Raw genomic sequence first — 22,727 nt, 5'->3', positions numbered from 1 at the left:
CACCGCGGTTGTACCCCAAGAGGAGAAACCATCGCTGGTCTAATGTGTGGCAACGTCTCAGCGCTGTGGTGCTTTGATGTAAGAGCTCTGCTAACAGATAGGGGATCTCGGAGCTTTACATCCTGTGTTGCAGCTACTTCTCCCCAGTGCTGTGAGGACGTTGTGATCTTGAAAAAGTACTGGGACACCTTTTACAGAAGCGGATTTGAAAACTGGAGGCAAAAACAGATAGCGAAAAGCTTTCACTTTTCACTTTCACATAAATCACAAGGGGATTTATGCCTTTGGCAGGTACAATTTAGACACGTGGAATGGGAAATCTGTTAAATTCTTTCTTGGTTGGCTATCCTTTTTTTCAGTTCAGTAAGTGAGAAATTGTCTTTAAGAACTTCCTAATCTACACTCAATACTTGCTAGGGTCACATAATGATCTGGTCCTGACGGGCCTTGGGGTTTTTTTCTGTTTGGTTCCTTTGGTAACTTCTTACCAGCCAAAGTCCTGTGGACAGCTTTACGGTCCTACTTAAAGTGCTGGTTGGCTCAGGAGCGCCAGCTGATGGGCCAGACTTTGCATTAAGGCTGGTAGCCTTGTGGAGCTGGCTACCACGAGGGCAGATGGCTGCTGATTCATGTCAGAAAGGCTTTGGAGCAGCCGCCCTGCAGAGCCAGCGCTGCCGAGGCGCTCATTCCCTTTCTCCTCTCTCCCAGTTTCCTGTTGTTTCAGCTTTGCACTGACGTGAATACAGACTGACAGTGCGGTTCCCTTCGTATTCCTCGTCTGCTCCGCGCTGGCACCTTCCTCCTCTCCTCCTGCCCATCCCTCCTATCACGTGTTTCTCAAAGCAGCAGCAACTTGTGCTATCACCTTCTTCCCTGGACTTAGCGCTTACATTCCCAGTTCAGCTGTTCATATTTTGCTTGATAGTTGAAGCCAGCTCCTGCTCAAATATTTTCCATCTACAGTTTATGTTTGGCGCAAAAAGAATCTCATGATCAAGGGGCTTAATGATGATATATATTTTTTTATTTAAAAAGACAAGTTTATGTCTGGAGATCCCTTTAAAGTGCCTGAATGAATCCGAAGAAATCTGCATGAGAAGGGTTTCCAGCTCTTTTCCATCTTTAAGGTGTCTGTGCTGCGGCAGAGCTGGCAGCACTGGCAAGCTGAGACCCGTAACCCTACTGAGCACCTCTAGGCTAGAGAACCGGCACCACGTTGCTCTGAATCTCAGCAATTCAGGTAGGAAGTCCTTTTCCCCGCCATGTGCTTGGATGTGAGCCATGTTTAAATACAGTATGGGGATGAGGACCACGGCCCTGTGTAGATTCCTTAGCTGAATTTACCCCTCAAAAGGCAAACACGCAGTACGGACTGGATCTTTGTTGCATAAGCCAAACCTAACGTTAACGCATTCCAGGCTGGGAAATTGCACATGCAACTTCAAATTAAGAGTTTGGGGAAGGCTCGATTATTTGGAGGCTTTACTGGGGCAGCACAAGCCATGTCAGGCTGCTGGCTGGACACGCACAGCATCACCTGCGGTGGGGGGCAACGCAGGCGCGTGCTCAGTGCAGGGCAGGGCTTCGGGCTCCCACCCTGTGAACCAGTTTCTGCGTGGTTTGTTCTTGGGACTCACCTCTTTGCTCTGGTTGCTTTGTTTTTATGGTCAGAATTGAAAATCAAAGTGAAACTCGGCCAAAGTGCCAAGATTTCCTGGTTACAGGTTGAAACCAAGCAAAGAGTCCATGGTTTGTACGGTTTAAACCTAAAATCATAAATCACCTCTTATTCATCTAAAATTTGTTCCAAATTTACTCAAAACTTGGCCCAGATTTGCCTGTAACTTGGCCCAGGATTGCTTGAAACTGAGCCCAGCTTCAGAAAGAGGTTCATGAACCTCAACAAACCTGGCCTGAGCCTTGAGTTTGTAATGAAACCCAAAACCAGGGGAGTTTCACCTGGTTTGGGTTTGGTTATAGACATTTCTCACGGCTCTAGTATTTATTATGATTACAATAACAACACATTTATACAGAGCTGCAAGCATACACACAACATTGCAAAGTGAAAAAGTCCAGACAGCTTTCCTACCTGCCCGAGCTTACCAGCTGAATAACATACTGTACTGCAGCTACAATCAAACTTAGTCCCACATGGACTGCTTAAAAAAAAATAATTTCTCCTGGGTTGTCACAGACAAAAAAAAAAAAAAAAAAAATCACCCTGAAGCACCTCACATAGGAATGATAGGAATAAAGAGTCAACCTCCAAAGAAAACTAAGTGGTAGCCCTGTTTTCCTGGCTGGTTCATGCAGCAGCCTCAGAGGCGAGCCGGGGAAGCTGGCAGAGGGCAGGTCCTGTTCACCACCAATGTCACTTTTGATTATCTCCGCGCAGCCTGCTGACCTGGATACTTACCCAAAATCTTTTTTCCAGCAGAAAACTACCGGACACTGTCACTCTTTTTTTTTTTTAAACTGGTGCTGCTGCATCCGCAGTGGCAGCATCCCGTGTGGGGTACCTATGGGGACGGCCACCCCAGGGGATGCGCGCTGGAGCATGGGGCCATGCCCCGGGTTTTTTGAAGAGTGCGGAGAGCAGCCGGGGCTGTGTCAGGCTCCGTCTGGGCCACATTTTAGTGCAGAGGGGCAGTTCCCACGGCTTCGTGCCTGCTGGGGCTGTCACAGCTGATGAGCCCATGTGGCTCCTTGTCCTCTTCTCCAGGGACACCTCAGTACTTCGGGGCCGCTCCTTGCAGAATGGCCATTGCCTGTGGGCTCTCCCAAACCAAAACATCTGGTTCTCGGTTCCTGCCCTGTAAAACAGGGATGACAAACACATCCCAACCTCACAAGGGTGTAGGGAGGCTCAACATGTGTGCCTGCGAGGCGCTCACATCCTACAGCCCTGGGAGCCATAGAGAAGCTCATAAACAAACAAACCCGCAGATGTGAGAGCCAAGCTGGGGCGAGGGCTGGGTCCGCGCTGCCACCGTGTGCAAGGGAAGGGCCCAGCCCAAGCAAGGGAAGGAGAAAAAGCCCTTCCTGAGTACTTAGCAAAGGTTTAGCACAATGTGACTGTAGCCTGGAAGCACTGAGTTACCTGTCTAGACTCTTCAGAAAACAAACACATACATTTCTACATAGACATATGAGCGTATTTAAGCAGGTTGAGGACTCAGCTGCGCGCTAACAAGCAGCAATGGCACACGCTGGACTGACCGGCACCAACACGGGGCTGCAGCCGAGCTTTGCCAGCACGCTCCCGCCGGACGGGCAACCCTGGCCCCCACGGCCACTTCCTGCCATCGCCACGCCGTGCAGCGGCGTGGTAGAAATAGAAAGGAGAGCCTGAAATACAAAAACAAACACTTTGGTGACCTCTCTGGCCTGAAGGTTCCTCTGCTGAACTCAATGGGAAGCTCGTAACTTAGGAGTTGGCTTGGGCGCGATATTCCTCAAAAGCATTTGTTACAAGGGTGTGAAATATTTGGCAAGTTTTAAGGACAGCAGAAGTAGATCGTTGGAATTTGACAGAGCTGAAGTCATCAGCACCTTCAAGGTTTTTGCTGCATAGGAAGATGGTTTAATCTTCAGGCGAACCGAAGTACACAGCTCACTCCAGAGGGGCCAGGCGTCACCCTCAGAGTCTCTCTGGGGGCACCAAGGACCTCAACGAAGCGTGCACTGAGTGCAGCAGCACCACAGAATCCTGCCCCTGACCACCTCCACCTTCCCGGCACCGGCAGTGCCTCTGCCTGCTCTGAAAGCAGCGGCGGTGCGTCCCCCTCCGCGGGGACGGCTGCTGGTCGCTGCAGCGCCTGCATGGGGACCTGCAGGTGACAGCCCAGGGCAGCACAAGGCACCAGGGCTGGTGCAGGACCAGCATCTGCCAGTGAAGCAGAAACCACGTGCGTCGAGACATTTTGGGCTACTGAACGACTGCAGTGAGAATGCTCCCCCCTCCCTTTTTCTTTCCCTGTTGCTACTACTGCAACCTCTGCAATCATTTGCATTTTCATTACTGTCAATGATGGCGTATTTTGCTCCAAATCTGCTTGCCCTGTCTTAAGTTTTCACAGCATCCGGAACCAGCGTGATCCCACAGGTTAATGTGACGCCCCGGACCCGCGCTGCCGATGCGGTTTGCACACAGAGCCCCTCCACGCAGACGAGTAACCGCAGGAGCTTGTGCGGGGGCTGCACGGGTTTCTGCAGGCATCCAACACGCTCGAGCCACAGGCAACAACTAGCAGCTCTGGGATTTTCTGAACAGAAGAGTTTTAGCCGAGCGTTATTCTGCCAAGCTTGTGATAATGTGAGGGCTTACTCTGAGACAATACTCTGGTAGGACACTGCCAACCTGGATTTACTGGATCGACCTGCTGTACATTGTATCTTGGCCTCAGCTGCTGGCCACTCCTGCAAGCATGAAGCCAACCAAAGCAGAAAAGACTTGCTCCTGGGAGAGGGCGAAGTAGGCAAGATCCTGGGCCCAGATGTCCCAGCTCTGGGAAGCTGGTGTGTCCCGTTAGCTCCTGTCCTACCTGGCACGGGGCAGCTGGGGGGCACCGAGAGGGCCACGCAGCTCCTGCAGCTCCGCAGGCAGCCCTGGTCTCTTCAGCTGCTGAACCCTGGCTTCCCCTCTGTCACTCAAAATACAGGATTTTCTTGTCACAGCAGTGAAGTTGAAAGAAGAGAAGCCGTCTCCTCATCTGGTGCCTACTCAGAAAGCAGCAGCACTGCAGCATAACGTAAGCCGTTAACCTTGCTCATTTTGGCAGAAGCCATCAGATTTGCAAGAGTACCGTGAGGCTTTAATGGTTCAAGTACAGCATCAGTTTAAAGGGGAAAACCTAAAAATTCCTTCGCAGCAAGTGTCAGTTTCTAAAAGGCGGCTTTTGCAATGCCAGCAGCACCACCCCCAGCTTGGCCTAGAGCAGCGGGCTTGATGCAGGCCACCTTGCACCACACTCACCTGTCGCCGGTGCCCAAATTCGGTCCCAGGAAGGCGTAGGCAGCTGTCAGGCAACAGCCATGGCATCTTGCTCTCCAAACAGCTCAGGCCTGTCTGTGCTGAGGTCTCGACCAGCTTCGCTCTTCCGAAGCACAAAGCTGAACTTGAATCACAGCGTAGAATATTTATCTTAGAGAAAACCTGAGCGTGACCCTTTGGGACCTGCCGTAAGAAAGCAAACACTTCGGGTCCTTTGAAAGTCAGCTTAAAAGGGAGACTGTGGAAACAGTCATGTTTTGCCAAAATACACGTCAGCTGTGAAGTTTACAAGATACTGTTACAACACACAACAAGAGAATGATTCGATATGTACAGCAACAAGCCACCTTTGTTAAACACTGTTAACCAAAAATTGTATTTATTATCCATGCATGCATCTATGCCGAGTCATGCACAATCGCAACGGAGGGAAGCCACACTGTTACTTCAAATAATTAAAGATTTCACCATTTCCTTGAATTGGAAAAATATCCTTTAATTGCAAAAGGATACACATTCAGAAAGACCTCTACTTCAGTCTGTCTAGAGCTTAGAGTCATTCTGGAATCCCACTGTCAAATCAAATACAGGAAATTATTCTAAATCACACTGTAGGTTACACTTTTTAGTTGCAGGTCTCACGCAATGTTATTATGCAACTTTTGCGCTTCACTGAGACTCTAAGGAAACTGCAGAAGTTCAAACTCATGTAAATAATCATACACATACAGCAACTAAAACCGACAGGCAAAAATGACGTACCAGTTAAAGAGCACTGCTGCGGAGAGACAGATGAATAATTGCACAAGAAAATGGATCTTTATGTGCAGATCAGTACAGCAAGACTGGGCTTTCCATTTTTAAATCACTAGAAGAGATGCTGTCAAGATTTCTTGTTTCTGCAGCGTAACAAAGGTGATTTGCAGAACTGTGCAGGCAACACTGGAGCTGCTGGAAAACAACCAAGGAACCTTTGGCATGATAAGGTGTTATACAGCAGCTTAAATGCTAAACCAACTCTACTGCACAGAGCCCTGAGAGCTCTTTCTGAAATCATTCTTCTCGGTTCCTCTCAGTGTTTAAGGGCTGGAGAGAAAATACTCAAACTGCACACTTAACTATAAACCAGACGATCTTGCACACTGCCACTGACATTAAAAATCACTCCCAACCTGCTGAAATAAGAGTGCCATTTACAACTGTAAAGCTCTGATTATATTTCGCCATAGTTACACAACATGTGGAAAAAATACACTGTTCAACATTTTGGCACACTAATAAATAAAATCCAGACACGGTCTATTAAAAATATCAAAGTAACCCTGTGCACAAACTCCTTTTTATATAGTTATATTTGTTATGCAGAAGAAATCAGAGCGCGCTAAAATCTAATTACAGAAAAGAACACAATTTGGGGTGAATTATTACAGTACATTTCCCTTCCAAAGCTATTATAGCTCAATATACGTTCCCTCTATCAACTACAGTGCTGTCCAATCAGCAGTTTCAGCGACACCACTTGCTTCATTTTTTCTTCCAGATTTTATAGCATCACACCTCAGTACAATGTTCTGCTGCTGCTAAAAGATACACCATGGCACTTGCATATACAAGAACACCCACATCATCAAAAAATTCATTTGATATTAAAACCCAGCTACAACTTGTGATGGCTTTTGGTATTGGATTATCCCTTTATTATCAGTCTTAGATTATTTGACAATAGCTGTTGAAGTGGGGGTAAAAGAATGGAATATCTTAAGTCAAGGCAGTTTCAGCAAACAAGACTGTTCAAATTAATTAAATGTGTTTTCTGTATAATGACTTAATATCCACTTCTGCATGTTTTGCCTATCAAAGCTACTTATTGACAGGATTATTCAGGTCAAGTCATTGGAAATGTTCTAACTTGCTTTCTGGAGCCACGCAATAATCTGACAGAGGTCCACTGCTGTTTAGATTTGTGAAGGTTTCTGTATTTCTTCCGTTCTTCCTTTGCATGAAGAATGAACAAATGGCAGCAGCACACCTTCAAGAAGAAATCACCTGCGCACACAGATATACAACCAACCCTACCAACAATGCCTGAGACGTAAGAATGCAGTTTATCACACTTGTAGCAAGAACACAAGGCCACAGAATAAACTAAAAAAAAAAACTGTTTTATTGTGACATTTATGACATTGAACCCTTGTTGATATGAATGACTCTGGGTACTCTTGACACGTTACATAATGTCATGGTGTAGGATGGCACTGATTGTCATCTGACTTTTGAGAATGTTTAATGGTCCCTACTGACCTCAGTGCATTTTGGCAAGTCACAGAAACTTTATCATCAGGTTTGTGTATACAGTTAACAAGTAGTTGGTCTTATAAGCACCATTACAAACCCTCACGTTAAGGGTATTATTAATCTAGTTTACAAATGCTTCATTGATAAAAATAGCATGATTACAGTATACACACACTTAATTTACATGTAATGTATTATAGGCATAACTGAGATAAACTACTGAGCTAACTTTGGTTGATTGAAGTATTTAGACTGAATAATGGCAATTTTGGCTTCTAAGTTGTGTAAATATTACAGTGCATTTATAAATCTAGGTTGAAAATTTACTAGCACCAAATGGATATCATAAATGGCTGACCTAGTAAGTTGTAGTTGGAGAAGCGAAGTTTAAGAATTACAAAAATAGAGCTGTCCATCAGTTGAAAACACATTCTTGTACCTCTGCTGAAATCATGACGCGTCTCAGCATCAGTGGCCAACTTCCAATGATAAGTGTCCCAGTTTTCAAGATTCAACATATCAAGGTAGCTCAGCTACACTTAAAAGCCTGAGAAAGTGGTTGTTTTGAGCTAGGGTATTCATCCTGTACCTTGTTTATGCAATAATGTAATAGTGCTCGTTCATACAAATGTACTCATGTAAGATTGTACCTATGATATGGAGAATCTGATTGGGAGGAATATTCAGTCCTACCTATCTATCTTTGGTTTAATTATTTGGTCTTTGTTTGATGAATTAATGAAGCAATATCTGAATTTTCATTTTCAGGTTATCTCCCAGCTCACCACTGAGGTAGTCTTTGCCATGTTTCTCTTCAAGCTGGTTAAGTTCCTTCTTTTTATAGAGTGGAATACTACTGATTTGTAATGAATAGTTTCCAGGCATTGGCTTCTTCTTTGTGAAATGAAGGTAACTTATCCCGTCCTTCTTATTGATTCTGAAGAAACCGTCTTCATTTCCAGAGTCAATTAAATATCGGTTATGGTTTGTCAGTGTTGTGAGGGCAGGAAGCAGTTCCAGGATGCGATCTTTGTTACTGAGATCCGAGATGTTGATGGAGAAGACTGCTGCTTTCTCAATATCCCAGCTAGCGAGACTGATTGGCGGCTCCAGCTCTTGCTGATCCTGCACAAGAACAAACGATGTTAGTTGGCTTTATCAGAGAGCATTTCACATGCGCCTATGTGTAGGTACTTCTTACCCAGCTCATCCAATATTAATTAAATAATTTTTAAAAGGAGGTTCTGTAAGATCATCTGTCAAATCCACTATTATGGGCCTGGGACTTGTCAGGATAAAATATGGTCTTTGTCACTGTCCCTGCATGGGTAACGGGAGCCTGAGATGGGCACTGAAAGTTTCTGCGTGTGGGTCCTGCTGCCTGGCAAACAAAACCTCTCCGTGCTTGGAGTCCGCAACCAGTCTCCCACAAAGAGAGCAGCAAAGGCGTACTTCTCCTCTCAATCAGGGAAACCACAAGCTAACATGAACAACGATGCGCAGAAGAGAGCAAGCTCTGTGGGGACTCTGCAAAAATCAAACATCCACACTTTTCTGGGCAAAAGCACTCTCCTGTCTTCCTGTATTAGCAGAGTGCCACGCACTGAGCACCTAACAGAAACAGCTAACAGGCTCCCAAATCCCCTGTACTTGCGTGTGGAAAAGCAAGCTCTTTGGGACGTACACATGAGCAGAGGGTACAGGTGATGTTTAGCTCAGGGTAGTGATGGTGTGGCAACATTTCACAAGAGTGTTCAGTGTCTCTTGGTTATATTTAGAATGCGACACACATATCTGCACACCCAGACACATATTTTCAGCTGAATGAGAAATACCTGCACAGTCTAGAGACCTGCCATGACCTGCTGCTTCTCTGGCCAGATCAGGGCAGATCCCTTCACCTGTAACATCACTGTCATCTTGGACTGGATGAAGAAGTGAGAAGTCAAATGACTGTGGACTTGGTGATACTTCTCCTACAAGCTGTTTACAGTTTGCTGAAGTCTGCATATAATTAATGTGCACAATAAGGTTTAAATCCTGTGACTTGTGCTGGACATTGGATTGGATGGCCAGACTGGGCAATTCTGACTTTATATTACAAGAAGTTGAAATAAGCCAGTGGGGGACTCCCCAGGTAATGCAAGGAGCTTGAATTTTGTGCACAAGGGACTACAGTAACATTACACATTACAAGATCGTGCTTCTATCACGACTTCTGCACTCATACTGGGAGGTGTGGTGCTGGAAGCCCAGTTGAAGAACAAACAGAATTACAGCCAGCTCCATCCCATTGTGTCTCACTGTTGGATCAATTCAGACCAAACCCCAGCAGGGGGAGTTTGGTCAAGGATTTATTTTAATGCTTTTTTTGAGAAACGTTTGCTAAGAACTAAAGGAAGATACCTCCCACAAGGATGAGTGAAAAGGGATGCCTGTCCTCTGCATAAAGACAAAACTTGTCACACAGCAGACTAGTTTTTGTGCAAACATAAGTGCTGAAACCACTTATTAATATTCGGTTAATAATATAAAGCCAATGTCAACAGCTAGGAAGATGTGGAGTTGTGTGAGCATCGCCAACAGATGATAAGCATTTCACTGACACAACTGCCCCACTTGGAGGCAAATGGAAACCTACCTCTGTCCCTGAGACTTCCTAGCAATGACAAATGAAGCTCTGCTTCCTGTTCTGCTGCCTGGGCCAGTGGTAAGCACTCTCCACGGCCTTGCTGGCAGCCTTGGCTCCAGCAACAGCAACCTGGGTGACTGACTGCAAGGGTCTGGACAAACCCAAGGAAGGGCTGCAGCCCTGACCTCCCTCCAGGTGAGGTGTTCGTGTCCAGAGTTCTGTGTTTGCTTTGGAGAGGGGTCCAGCCCCGGACACACAACACAGTGCTGCTTGGCAGGGTCCACATCCACCTCGACCAACGTGTCCTGCCTTTCTGGCCACAAGGTCACACAAACGTCTTACATACCCACCATCCTCTGATATCAAGAATCTGCTTTGCTGATGAGTGGACTGCTCTCTAGACAGCTGGATGGGCATTTATTTTAGTGTTTGATGTGACATAGATATTAGGTATCCAGGGGCTTCAGAGTATGACCTTTGCCTAATGACAGTGAACAACTTCAGAAAGCCCCCACAGAGACTACTTGCCATCCAAACCCAGCTCTTTGGCCTACTTTCTTTGGGGTGTACATTTTTCCTGTGGGATTGTCTCTTGGCACACCTCCTCCTGAGACTGGCTTTCACAAGACAACCGCAAACCCTTTCCCCCCAAAAGAGTGAATTACCTCTGCTTCATTTGCAGTTTCATTAGTGCTTCTGCGCTTTCTTCCTCTCTTGGGATAGCCATTGATTTTACATTCATAACAAGCTTCTGGAGAGAGGGAGTTGTCATCTACTTCTCCACTGAGCGAAAGCTCTTGTCCTTGACCTTTGCCTAGCCCCACTCCAGAAACACAGTGTCTGAGGAAGGAAGAAATTAAAAATTAATTCCAGTGAGACATAGATCTTATCAAAGGCTGAATTTGGGGGACTGTGAATACAAATAATAAGGCAATTATGTTGCACTCATTTCCTAGGAAAAATTTCTGCTAAAGCCAACAGGCAAAATTCTCACTGAATCACAATGCAGCTATCTCTGAATTCAAGAACCTGGCTCCACACAGCTTTGCCTAAGAGAGACCTGCCAATACTTAACAGTTTTAAAAACACAGGCTTAAGCTCTGAGAAGTTGTTAGTAATTTCTGTCATCCAACCTGGAACACATTAAAAGGGACCGATTTTCAGAAACTGCTGAAAAATCTGAAAAGTGAGGTCTTTCATAGTGTATCCCAAAGCTTTTAGTCACTTCTAAAATTTATGCCACAATCTTTCTGCTTTCCATTCGAGTTGCTTGGTCCTACATGATGCACAGCCCTAACACTCCCACTGGGGCAAGTGAAAATTGTTTTCCTTGATAAAGCAGACGTTTGTTCAAAAAATGATTCATTTGGAACACAGAAGAATATGGAACATACAAGAACATAAGAGCACACAGACACAGAATTGTTATTCCAACCAGTGGGTGAAGCCACTTGTATAATATCATTTGTCTCTGGAGCTGGCGGGGGGTGTTATTAGTATTTTTTTTTTAAAGAAGGCAAGTGATACACCACAAATCACAGTGAGGGGTGCGAGCTCCCAAGTGGCAAGCTCAGAGAACTTGGCTAGCTGCTGGGGTGTGCAGGAGAGAGGGGAAAGCAGCAGCTTAAAAGAGATGATTGAACCTGGTAGCCCTGACCAAATTTCATTAAGCATTAAAAGCACACCGCTCCCTTCCCGTGGTCACCTTTCCCCTCCTTCATCTCCAAAATCAGCAGGTGCATCCAACTCTTGAGCACCTCCATAATCCTATCCCTCTTTGATTGGTGACAATCCCCCTGGTTCTGCTGCTCCACACTACAGAGAAGGGAGCGGATTATGTCCCCTTTATGTCTGTTAGTTTAAAATGAGAATCCCTTACCCTTGTCCTATTCTGAAGTAACCAGGTGGACATCCACAGACATAGCCACCTTCAGTATTTGAACAACCATAACTGCATGGGGCTTGTGCAGAACCGCATTCATTGATATCTTGGCAACCTCCACTAAACTGTTCATACTGAAATCCGGTAGGGCACATACATTTATAGCTTCCCAAAGTATTGTGGCAAGATGCTCCTCCACAAATGTGTGCACTGAGACATTCATTTTCATCTGGAAAAGAAGCAGAACATACCACGTTAACTTTTACTCTCAGGTCTAGACCAGCCTACCCCTTCAGAAAGGTCATGCTTGAGTGCTGCTAAACATGCTGGCACATGAGACAGACAGAAACGGAGAACAGGGCTTGGCCTCACCCTTGGCTAGGGCAGCGGTCGCTAGGAGATGACTATAACCATACAACAGAGCAACATTTGGGCTACTCTACAGAAGATGTTTCATGCCACGTCAGCTCATACTCTGGAAAGCAGAGAAGCAGAGGAGGCAACTCTTTTTTTGTTCCAGAAACAACTGAGAAGAATAAAACTTTGTACAGCCAACAATCTGGTCCAGTAATCCCATGTTCATAATGCTATTCAGCATTAAAGGAAAAAGAGTAAGGAATCAAGCTGTGACACCTTTTGCAGGCACTGAAAATCCCTCCCTACACACTCACATTTAAATATGGGGTACAGGTAAGGTACAGGAACAAGTAAGGTAAAAATACAAGCAGGTGTAGACACAAAACGCTGCCACATTCTGAGCCAGCCCTTTTCCAAACTTCCCAAGTGTGGCACTGTCGGAGTTTGAGGTCAGTTCAGGCTTGTTTACTGTAAATGGCTGTTTTTTTAAATGTAGCTGGTCTGAATTTTTTTGTCTGATGTAGCAAATTGCTTTGAAACGTTCTGAATGCTATTGTTCCCCATTTTCTGTGATAAAGCAACTGCACATGCACATTGCGTGTGTGTGCACGTGCACAAGAAATGCCATCTGGACACTGTATGGATAAAACGTAAAGCACAGAGCAGCATCTCTGACCTAAGCATCCAAGTTACAGGAGAGTAAGTACTAATTCAGAGCATTATTGTCTTTTTCCAAACAATGTGGCTGTTTGTTCTTTGTTTAGAAGCAATGCCTTTGCTTCTTGCAGCCTGATTTACGGCATGGTGTGCTACAGAATTGCCTGGGCAGGGGATGCAGTCACACACAGCACAAGACAAGGGAGGAACCAAAGCATTCTTCGGTGATTACCTAAATATGCATTGCAGCAACATCAAAAGTCCCTGAACACTTCTTTAAATAGGCTAAAAAAGACACAAACTGATTGCAGAGCTGGGATTGCCAAGGAATATGAAAGAACTGTCACAGAAAAGCCTGTTACATGGATTCTTCCTCTGTGGTACACCCAGGAGATCTAGATAAGTATCTTAAGCACATACAGTTACTGATGTTACGATGTGAACATATGGAGACCACAAGGTATTAAAACCTGGGGCTGAATTCTGTGTCACCGAAGCCTGTAGGAGTTTTGCCATTAAGTTAGAGTGATGTTTCAAAATTTGTCACACCTAACACAGCAATCACGTCAACATCATAAATGCATGTTTGGGCCACAGAAAGATACTGCACCCAGAGGAGATAAGCTCACTTTGCCTTGCACCACAGCAGCAAGAATGTGGATAACTAGTGAGGTTAGTTCTCATATTTTGGGTGATTGTTGGAACAAAAAATATGAAGAAAAGTGAAAAAAACAGTTAAAGGAGCCTCAGACACTGCGTGAGCTGTGCTGTCAGGCACCAGCCTCACTCTCCTGTGCTCTGTGCTCTGCAACACACAGGTCTGTCGTGCTAAGCTTCAGCAGGAAAGAGAGATGCCATGAGGATGGAGGAAACCAAGCCTCCTTCCCTGCAGTTTTGGGTTTCTACCTGCACTGCCCTATGTGCAAGAAGATGGAAGTGTTAGCTGAGACTTTCCCCAGTTGTGGCTCTCAGTGTAATTTTCCCTGGTGAAGTTTCTGGTGATCAGTATTTGTGGTGCCAAGGTTGAAGCCTCTCTTTCAGTGGGAGAAATACCAGTGCTTGCACATTTTGAAACTGATATTCCCTGTATAAAATCTAAACAGTAGTCAGTGGTCTCAAAAGCTGGAATAACAGCGTACACCTGGTTTGGAAATGCACTTAGTTAAATGCTATCACCCAGGAAGGCTTGGAAACAGCCAAGATGTTTGCAAAACTAGCAGCTGCATTTTTTCAGATTCCACAATGTCCTCCAGCAGCCAGACATAGCAGTGCTGTTTTGTTTTTTTTTTTACCCTCCTGCAGATTAAATTCTAATTTAGCCCTAAGCTCTGCTAGTTTAATTAATATTCAAAACCACCATATGTTTGTGCTCCCTCCTTGTTCTCTTGTATGTTACAGGCAGAGAGTACTGTACTGGAGCACAAGCAAACGTCACAGCAAGGACTGCATAAAATGTCAGGAGGTTTGGTAAGCATAATTAAAAGCAGAGACCTCCCTAGAGCACCACAGTGATAACAAGCAAAGGCATTTTTATGTTTCTGAAAGCAAAGAAAGCCAAACAAAGAGTTATGAAGCCTTTTGTTCTCAAAGGGGTCATCAAACACATCTCCGGGTATCCACACAAGACTAGCTTGTATGAAGCCCATTAAAAACGCACATAACTGTCACTAGAGGAAAAAAATTATTCATGTTTCTCTTGTTTGAATATGCTACATGCTACACTGCTGAAATGTACAGAGGCTTTTCCCATGACTTCTGCAGAGGACCCAGTTCTGTCTGCTCGAGTCGTACCCAGCATCACTGCTCTGCACATGCAGCCCCATCTATGAGGGCTCAGAGACTTGGGGTAAACCCAAAGTTTAGATAGGGAAGAAATAACCATTTTAATTCACCAGTGTATTTACTTCTTAACATAAATAAAGAGCACTACCTTTTGTTATTTATAACCAGAATTGTCCTGAAGTACTTGTTATAAAGCTGCAAGGAAGCACCTTTAGACAGCAGCAGCTTTGCTCAAATATGACAAATGGTTAATTGTGTACAGAGAAGAGGCTTAAACACAGCAGCCTTCCTGTAGGTGTTGTAAGAATGATAAAAGCACAGATCAAGTAGGATTTTAATACAATTTCAGATGCTTTGGGCCAGAAGTTTCATTTTACAATTTAACAATCCAGACTTGGCGTTCTGAGTCTGCCAGGTTCAACCCACCATCAGCTCTCAGACAGGACCTGTGTCTGAGCAGAGACTGTTGCACGGCTGAGTAAAACTTCCTTTGTTCGGACCACAAAATACACAAGTAACACAAGTTCCCTCAAAGCCAATACAACTTCTAGCACACTCAAGGATAATTTTGTGCTTAAACACTTGTCGAACCGGGACATAGGCTACTGGGTGCTTCATATCCATTCTGCCTTTCACAGGAGCGCACATTTGTAATGAAACTCTGCTGAACTTACTTAATTATAATCAGAAAAAGAAAATACAGCAAACTGCACCATTGCCCTTCACTTCTTGCTGCTAACAAAGGTAACATGCATTTTAATGTATGAATTTAAAAAAGTGACTTGCCAACACATTGGTTCCATTGGTAATGCTGGAGATATCCTTGTGGGCAGCTACACCTGTATCCTCCAATTATATTTTGGCAGCCATGCTGACACCGGTGGTTTCCATCACATTCATCAACATCTAAAAAGGTGAGATACACTCACTGAGTTTTGGGAGAGAAGCTCAAGTTACGCTATATTTGAAAAGTATGTTACAAATAATCATATATATTCATATATCATATATATAGAGGTATATTTCAGGATCTTCCAAAAACCTGACCAGTTCTGGGAGACCACTTTGGCCCTTTCAGGTTTGGATTTCTGGCTCCACAGGAAGTAACTTAGGGCTGAAAACCACTGAAAGCTCAAATTCAGCCACAATTTTCAGAGTTTTTGCATTCTGCTATGGAGCAGAGAGCAGAAAGCCATTTGCATATGGGACCCCCAAGGCTTTCCTAAGGCTCCCAGCTCCACAGCAGACAGTCCCTTGCTTTTACCCAAGCATCCAACCCATGAATGCCAGGATATCTGTTTTCAAAGCAAACCAAACTCTATCCCAGGAGAAGGTGGCTCTAGAGACCCATACAAATAAAGTCTGCAGCCCTTGAACTCTCTCTTTAGCAGGTTGCCTTGGAGATGCAAGACATCCTGTCCCTGGTGAGTCCCTCAGAAATCCATTCAGGATTCAATGGAAGTTTGCTGAACTTAGGATGCTTAAACTAAAACATTCCAGGCTAAATTGAAGTCTCCTCAGAAAATACTTGTCCAGCTCTTTAGCATCCTGTAATATACCTATTTATTCAGGCCCATGGAGAGAAATACTACCTTGTTGCTAAACTTCCATACCTCCCCCCCCTTCAACTACACATGCTTACTCCATAGGTTTTGGTACTTACTCCATAGGTCCTTCCTTGGATGACAGTATGGCTGAGAGAAGATGAAGGAAAGCAAGAGCAGGCCAAGTTAAATGCGCTGCGTGTTGTACCTACCTTCACAGCTAAGCCCAGTTTGATCGAGTGAGAAGCCACGTTGACACTCACAAACAAAACTTCCTGGTGTATTCTGGCAAATACCCTTCGCCCCACATAAATTTATTTCAGTAGCACACTCATTATTATCTGAAAGAAACCAAAGCCTGAATGTTACTTTTTATCCCTTGTTGTGACTATGGTAATTCAGCAATGCTGAAAATGAACAGTTTGTGACAAGAGGTAAAGCAACATCAGTAATGTAGCTGTTGTACTGCCCTCTCCATTTTTTCACTTCGCGCTACAGAAGGAGAGCTTACATTACCTTCTTTTTCATTTGAAAACACTAACAAGAGCTATAGGAAGGGAAACACTCCTTTTCTTCACCAAGAACATGGACTTTGATGTTCTAGTCTTCAAACACCCCCAAATTCACACCAATACCACAGGATCATCAGACTGCCACAAGCAGGACCCAACTGGCAGAGCAGAAAGAGTGTTTTGCAGGAAGTAGTTTTGCTTAACATTTCCACAGACACAACGGGTATGTGTTTAAAGGACAACTGCAGAAATGTATGTTTCATGCTTACTATTGAAAGAAGCCTTGACGTGATCTCTAATGTGGGTCCTGCAATGAACTACAAGAACAGGAACATAACTATTTTTTTTCTCAATGGGTAAGAAAAGGTAAGGCAAGAATTACAAATTGGTGTTTTTACTGTCTGATTCTTGCGAGTGCAAAATTCAAAGACATAGACTACGAAAACAAGGGAAGGTAGGAGGGAGGGCCTCTGCGTCTTCTGCTCTGGTAGGACTGGGATCAGAACCTGGCCTATGTTTCCATTTGGTTTCTCAGGAAGCTGATTTCACCTCCTTGCTACTTTGCTTCTGGAATAAGAGTCAATAATAAATCCCAAATCTGTGTCTACATTCCCACGTCACTTACCAATGCAGGCTGTATGGTGCTGAGTGAATCCAGGAGGACATTTACAAGTGAAACCCCCAATAGTGTTGACGCAAAGGAACTGGCAGTTGTGCTGCTTTGTTGCACATTCATCAAGATCTAAAAAAACCAAGAAAACATCTTTCACTTATGTTCCCTGTGGAGGATCTGACAGTTCAGCTGGACTTAGAGAGAAGTGATTGCAGATAAATAACCTATCAGATAAAACCTTTTGAATCTATGCCTCACTTTCCACACTGGCTTCCAGTTCCTCTTGCATGAAGCCCCACATGTAATGCATGGGACTTTGGAGCCAAACTAGTGTCCATGCTAACGCTGGATTACAGACACCACTTTCATCTGTCGGAAAGATGCTGTTACGTAATAAACATCTGCTCTCACTGCAGTCAATAAATGGGAAGTCACCATCTTCATGAGAAGAAGTGGCAGACTGCAAAATGGTATAGCACTGAAGCATGCTATTACTTCAAAAAAAATATTTAAATGCTAATGACAAAGTACACTGTCATCTCCCATGACAAGTTTAGAATTCCTGCTCTAACTTGTGCAGTTTCAGTCAGATCTTTGCTACCAAGATACATAAATAAATGAAATTATAATGAACATTTCAAAATGTCTCCTGCACTGCTGTTCCTTATTCAGCATGCTGCAGAGGTGGTAGGTTAAAACTCTGTTGATGCTGTAAAACGCACTGCAAACCATGCTCATCTTTGCATCCATTAAGATATATTTATCACTGAAAAATATGGCTTAAGCCAACATGCTCACCAAAATAAGACCAATCATATATACGATTGGTTATGAAGTCTTTTAAGATAAGCTGCCATCAGGCTGGAAAAATTCCTGTGGATCTACTGTTCATCCAGATTATCAAAGAACTAACTGAAACACCAGCTCCATCCTGTGCAGGACACTTTCTCCGTCTTTAGTGGAAATACTCGCATGAATCAAGGAGACAGATTTACATCATTTAAATGTCCTTGGATTGGTATTTGCCTGTGAAACACAGAGTTTCTGCAGTAAATTCTTTTCTTGATTTTTACCTTTGCAGCTTCTCCCATCTTCTTGCAGGATGTACCCTTTTGGACATGAACACTGGAAGCTCCCCTCTGTGTTTTTGCAGATGAAATTGCAAGGTTTGGGGGACTCATTACATTCATTCAGATCTAGAAGAAGCAAAACCAGACACCTCAGGGCTGATAGCAAACGTTTGTGATAATGTTTTTCAAAATGCTTAGGAGATATCAGAAGGAAAACAAAATCCCCAAAGCATTCTAACGAATGACATTTTCTCATTTTTCAAAATTTTTGTATTTCTTTCTTCAAGTCATCTCTTAGCAAAATAATAAACTTTATATACATACACCATAACAAAAAACCTACCTATGCAAAGAGTGCCAGTTATATCTGTAGTATAGCCAAGGTTGCAATGACAACGATAAGATCCCCTCTCATTGATGCATTCCCCATTACGGCAGACATCATGAATAACCTTGCACTCATCAATATCTGCAATTAAATGAGGGTTAGTTCACAACAGAACAAGAAGTGATTTTATACAGCTTCAACAGATTCTTGTGACTTGACATGAAAAAAACCCCACACCCTACATAAAATAAAAAAAACCCATAAAATAATGAAATGTTGCACAGATTAAGGAGAAATGTTAAGTGAAAAAATACAGAATGGAGCATTAATCTAACTTTCAAATGCAACGAACAAGCCTTAAGTGGAAGCAAACAACTGGAGATGATATTAGCCTCCATAAATCAAACATCACTTTGCTTTCATGTACACAAATAACTCTTAATCTGTACCTACAACACACTCAAACATGAGAGTGCAAATTCCCATTTGAGTGCATGTCAGTCAACCAGCACACAAAATAACTATCTGCCAAGTGGGGATGGATGCCTTTGGCTATGCACCCTCCTCTCAAAGGACTGTACTCTCTCAACATGAAAACTCTCAGAAAATTTTGACTGACAGGCAAAATATTTAGGACCTCACAGTGTTCAAATATGCAAAAAGAAAGAGTTTATAATTTTTCACTGAATTGACATTTTGTAAGAGGGCCTTTAACAGAAAAGTCAGTACCTGCTCCATTAGACATGTATCCTCGGCCATGAGGGCAAAGCTTCTTGAAGGCTACAGTGCCTGGGAAGGGGCAGACCTCGCAGTTTTGCCCCCAGCCTCGGCCACCATCACAGCAGCATTCAGACTTGGTGACAGAGTTCCTGTTGCTTGATCCGATTTGACACATACTTTGTAAGACTTCAGTGAAGCAGTAGCCCTCCCTGTTGTCTGGAAGACAAATTATGCATCACAGAGAATCCTAACAGTGACGACCTCCAGAGGGTCATGAGATATTAGGAATTTAGTCAGAAATATAAAAGAAAGGGCATACTTCACCCTGGGACTGTGGAACTGAGAGTGAAAGACTACCAGCAGTAAGAAAGAGAGCACGATGTCTAAGGGAAACAAAGAAGACAGGAAATTTAGCAAAAGGTGGAAGACAAGTTACATTATGCTTATAAAAATACTTGTTTCTGTTTGAACTCGGAGAAAAAGGACTGGCTGAAAATCAGGACCAAAGAAAAGGCAAAGTAATTCCCAGCTGACTGAAACCACTGAACAGTCAGCTTTCATAGCAAGTCACCCAACCGAACTGACTGAAGCAGGCATACAGTTAGCATGGGAAGAATGAACTTGCAGGAGGGCACCTACTCAAAAAGGGCCCTTCCTGAAGGCATGTAGGTTCAAGAGCATGTTTACTCACTATACATCTCTAAGTTTAAGTTCAACCACAGTTTCTGCTATCAAAGTGATAGTTCATTAGGGTGTTAATGTGTGACTTACCAAGGCATTCGTTCTGGGTGTCACTGACAGTGAATCCCTCATTGCATTCACATCTGTAACTTCCCACTGTGTTTACACAACGGCCATTCTCACAGATCCCAGGTTTGGTCTGACACTCATTCTCATCTGTGTTTTTGAAATGATATGACAAAAATCAAGTCCATTAAGTGGATTAATGCAGGCAAGAGAAGTTTGTATGGTGTTCTTAAGCTGTGCATTCTGCCTGGTTAAACTTGCATGATTTTTTTTTTTTTTAATAGAAAGTCTCTTTTATTCAATTTTCGGAGGAAAGATGACCATATAGCTCACAATATTATATATTTTGTTACTACGTTTTCTCTGCAATATATTCCTCACTGGTTTTCAAAATTTTTCATAGTTAAAGCTCCACTTCTGAATACCATCCAAAGTTTAAAAACAATTCAGATCTACTCTCATTCATGCTAACAGGGATAAACAAGCTTACAGCAATGGGCCCAATTCTCTGCTTTCTTCACGCAGAGCAATTCATCAGCAGCAGTACAAACTCATTGTAAAGACAGCCACATCCAGATTTTCTACTTGCTGCGCAAGTGTGCGCACCTGAACAGCGAAGCAAAATGTGCATAGCACCAGTAGATCCATTACACAGGTAGTTGTGTAAGTCTTCCTCCAAGTTCCTTAACACTTTGTTAAATCTGAAATTTTCAGCTCTGCTGAGGAGCTGTGTGTTTCAAGAGCTTCAACACTTCAGTGTCACTTACCTATACAGCCTTCCCCATCTGGTCTGCGCTGATAACCTGGTCCACAGATACACATATAGGTGCCAATTAGGTTTTTGCACTCCATCTGTTTTGAGTCACAGTCATGAATTCCTTCTTCACACTCATTCTGATCTAAAACACAAGGTTTAGACTTCATTATATAGAGAGACAATCCTGGAAATTCACAATAGTAAATTCTGACTTTGGAATTTCAATCATAATCAAACTCTACACATTTATTGTGCTAAACTAACCATAAGATATACTAGCCTAGAGCAAACTGATTTCTCCCAAATGCCCATTTTCCGGGCAAGACAGAACTGTATCATCTGATATGACCTCACTTTATGCAGATGTTTAAGTTTATGGGCAGGACAGGGCTAATACAATCAACTGCATAATGCAAACCATAGAATTTCATCCCAAATTCTTTCTGACTCAGTTACTTCCTGGGATTAAAACTCTGGCCCAATAGTGCAGTGAGTCAGAGCCCTACCCCTGCAGGAACTTGAAATCATTATCTCATAACTGCGAGAGTCTGGTAGGAGCTTTACCTCTGCACATTCTCCGGTCCTCTCGCAGAACATACCCTGTGGGGCACTTGCATTCGTAGGATCCAAAAGTGTTCACGCAGCGGAAAGCACAGAGCAGAGGGTTCTGAATGCACTCGTTGATATCTGGATTTGGAGCGACAAAGACCATAGGGGGAAGTGAAACATGCTTTTGTAAAACTCAGCAGACTTGAGCGCACAGGTTTTAGGTACAGGCAATACCACAGATCCCAGCTGACTGAGGGCTAAATTTTAGTAGTTGGGGACCCATGGTTCTACCCATTATGGATTTCTGTATCGGAGGAGGCAACAGACATGCCAGGATGTTTGCACAGCTACCTGAAGTTTCAATATCTTCAATGACAAGCGGCCAATGGAAATAGTTTCCAGATCCATGCCACCAAAATACTGTCTGAGTTAAAACTGTATCCTTTCCACATCTAGGCTCAGTTTTTATGACTAGTTATTTTTAAATTCTAGATGCACTAATTCAGCTTCCTCATACACTGAATTCTGTAAAACAATATCCTTACTAGAAACATTATTTTGAAGTGCATTTAAATACACTCTGGGCTACTTGAGTAATTACTGCTGTATAATGATGTTTATGCACTCTGCTAACTCCTCCTCTGCAATTTGAGCTTTCACCCGAATTCCACAGGGAAGTGAATGAAGCTCTAACTGTATATGAAACTAATGCAAGCTGATGCAGAAATAGAAATACTGTTTTGTATGGGCTTGCAAACAAATAGATTGTGGCGGATAATTTAAGAACAGCTGGGTCAGGTCAGAAGAGAGTGTCAGAATGTCCTAGGACATTCTCCTCTCTCTGGTTGTAACAGGAGAAGAGTATTAAAAAAACCATAACATGTATGCAGAGATCTTTCCCCTGATACAGCCCCTCAGTTTAAGGACTTCCACAGCCAAAAGCCACAACCAAACTATCAAGCTTAATTTCTACTGACGATTCCCACATAAATTTGTACAATCTCTTTCTGGGTCAATTCATACTTGTGGCCTCACTAATATTCTGCAACAAAGAGTTCCACAACTTAAGTAAGTATTATGCATATAAAAAAGCTCGCTTTGGTTTGGCTAACATGTTCCCTCTATTTTTGGTACCTTTACCACTTGTGGCTTTATAAATTTAAATCATGTATCTTTTCAAACATTTTCCAGACGGAAGAATTCTAGACTAATTAATTTTCTGCATGTCCCTTCTATAACTCTGATCTTCCTTAGTCCTCCCTTCTTTGTGCATTTTCAAATTTTTA

At 43.4% G+C, this 22,727-nt stretch overlaps 1 protein-coding gene across 1 annotated transcript in view; it reads right to left on the bottom strand.

The window, feature by feature from the left end:
- Positions 1 to 8,026: 8,026 nt before the first annotated feature.
- FBN1 (fibrillin 1) overlaps positions 8,027 to 22,727 on the bottom strand; it is a 158,706-nt gene continuing 144,005 nt past the window's right edge. Inside the window, exons 54-65 of the mRNA XM_075714469.1 lie at positions 21,457 to 21,579; positions 20,903 to 21,034; positions 20,160 to 20,285; positions 19,398 to 19,604; positions 18,684 to 18,809; positions 18,344 to 18,466; positions 17,283 to 17,399; positions 16,358 to 16,486; positions 15,388 to 15,507; positions 11,803 to 12,034; positions 10,589 to 10,763; positions 8,027 to 8,416 (exon numbers count right to left, since the gene is read on the bottom strand). Coding sequence (XP_075570584.1) covers positions 8,027 to 8,416; positions 10,589 to 10,763; positions 11,803 to 12,034; positions 15,388 to 15,507; positions 16,358 to 16,486; positions 17,283 to 17,399; positions 18,344 to 18,466; positions 18,684 to 18,809; positions 19,398 to 19,604; positions 20,160 to 20,285; positions 20,903 to 21,034; positions 21,457 to 21,579 — 2,000 coding nt within the window. The remainder of the gene's footprint in view (positions 8,417 to 10,588; positions 10,764 to 11,802; positions 12,035 to 15,387; positions 15,508 to 16,357; positions 16,487 to 17,282; positions 17,400 to 18,343; positions 18,467 to 18,683; positions 18,810 to 19,397; positions 19,605 to 20,159; positions 20,286 to 20,902; positions 21,035 to 21,456; positions 21,580 to 22,727) is intronic.

The sequence above is a fragment of the Pelecanus crispus genome, chromosome 7, assembly GCF_030463565.1.
Source record: "Pelecanus crispus isolate bPelCri1 chromosome 7, bPelCri1.pri, whole genome shotgun sequence".
NCBI classification, from domain to species: domain Eukaryota; kingdom Metazoa; phylum Chordata; class Aves; order Pelecaniformes; family Pelecanidae; genus Pelecanus; species Pelecanus crispus.
This window is presented reverse-complemented; position numbering and strand designations above follow the sequence as displayed.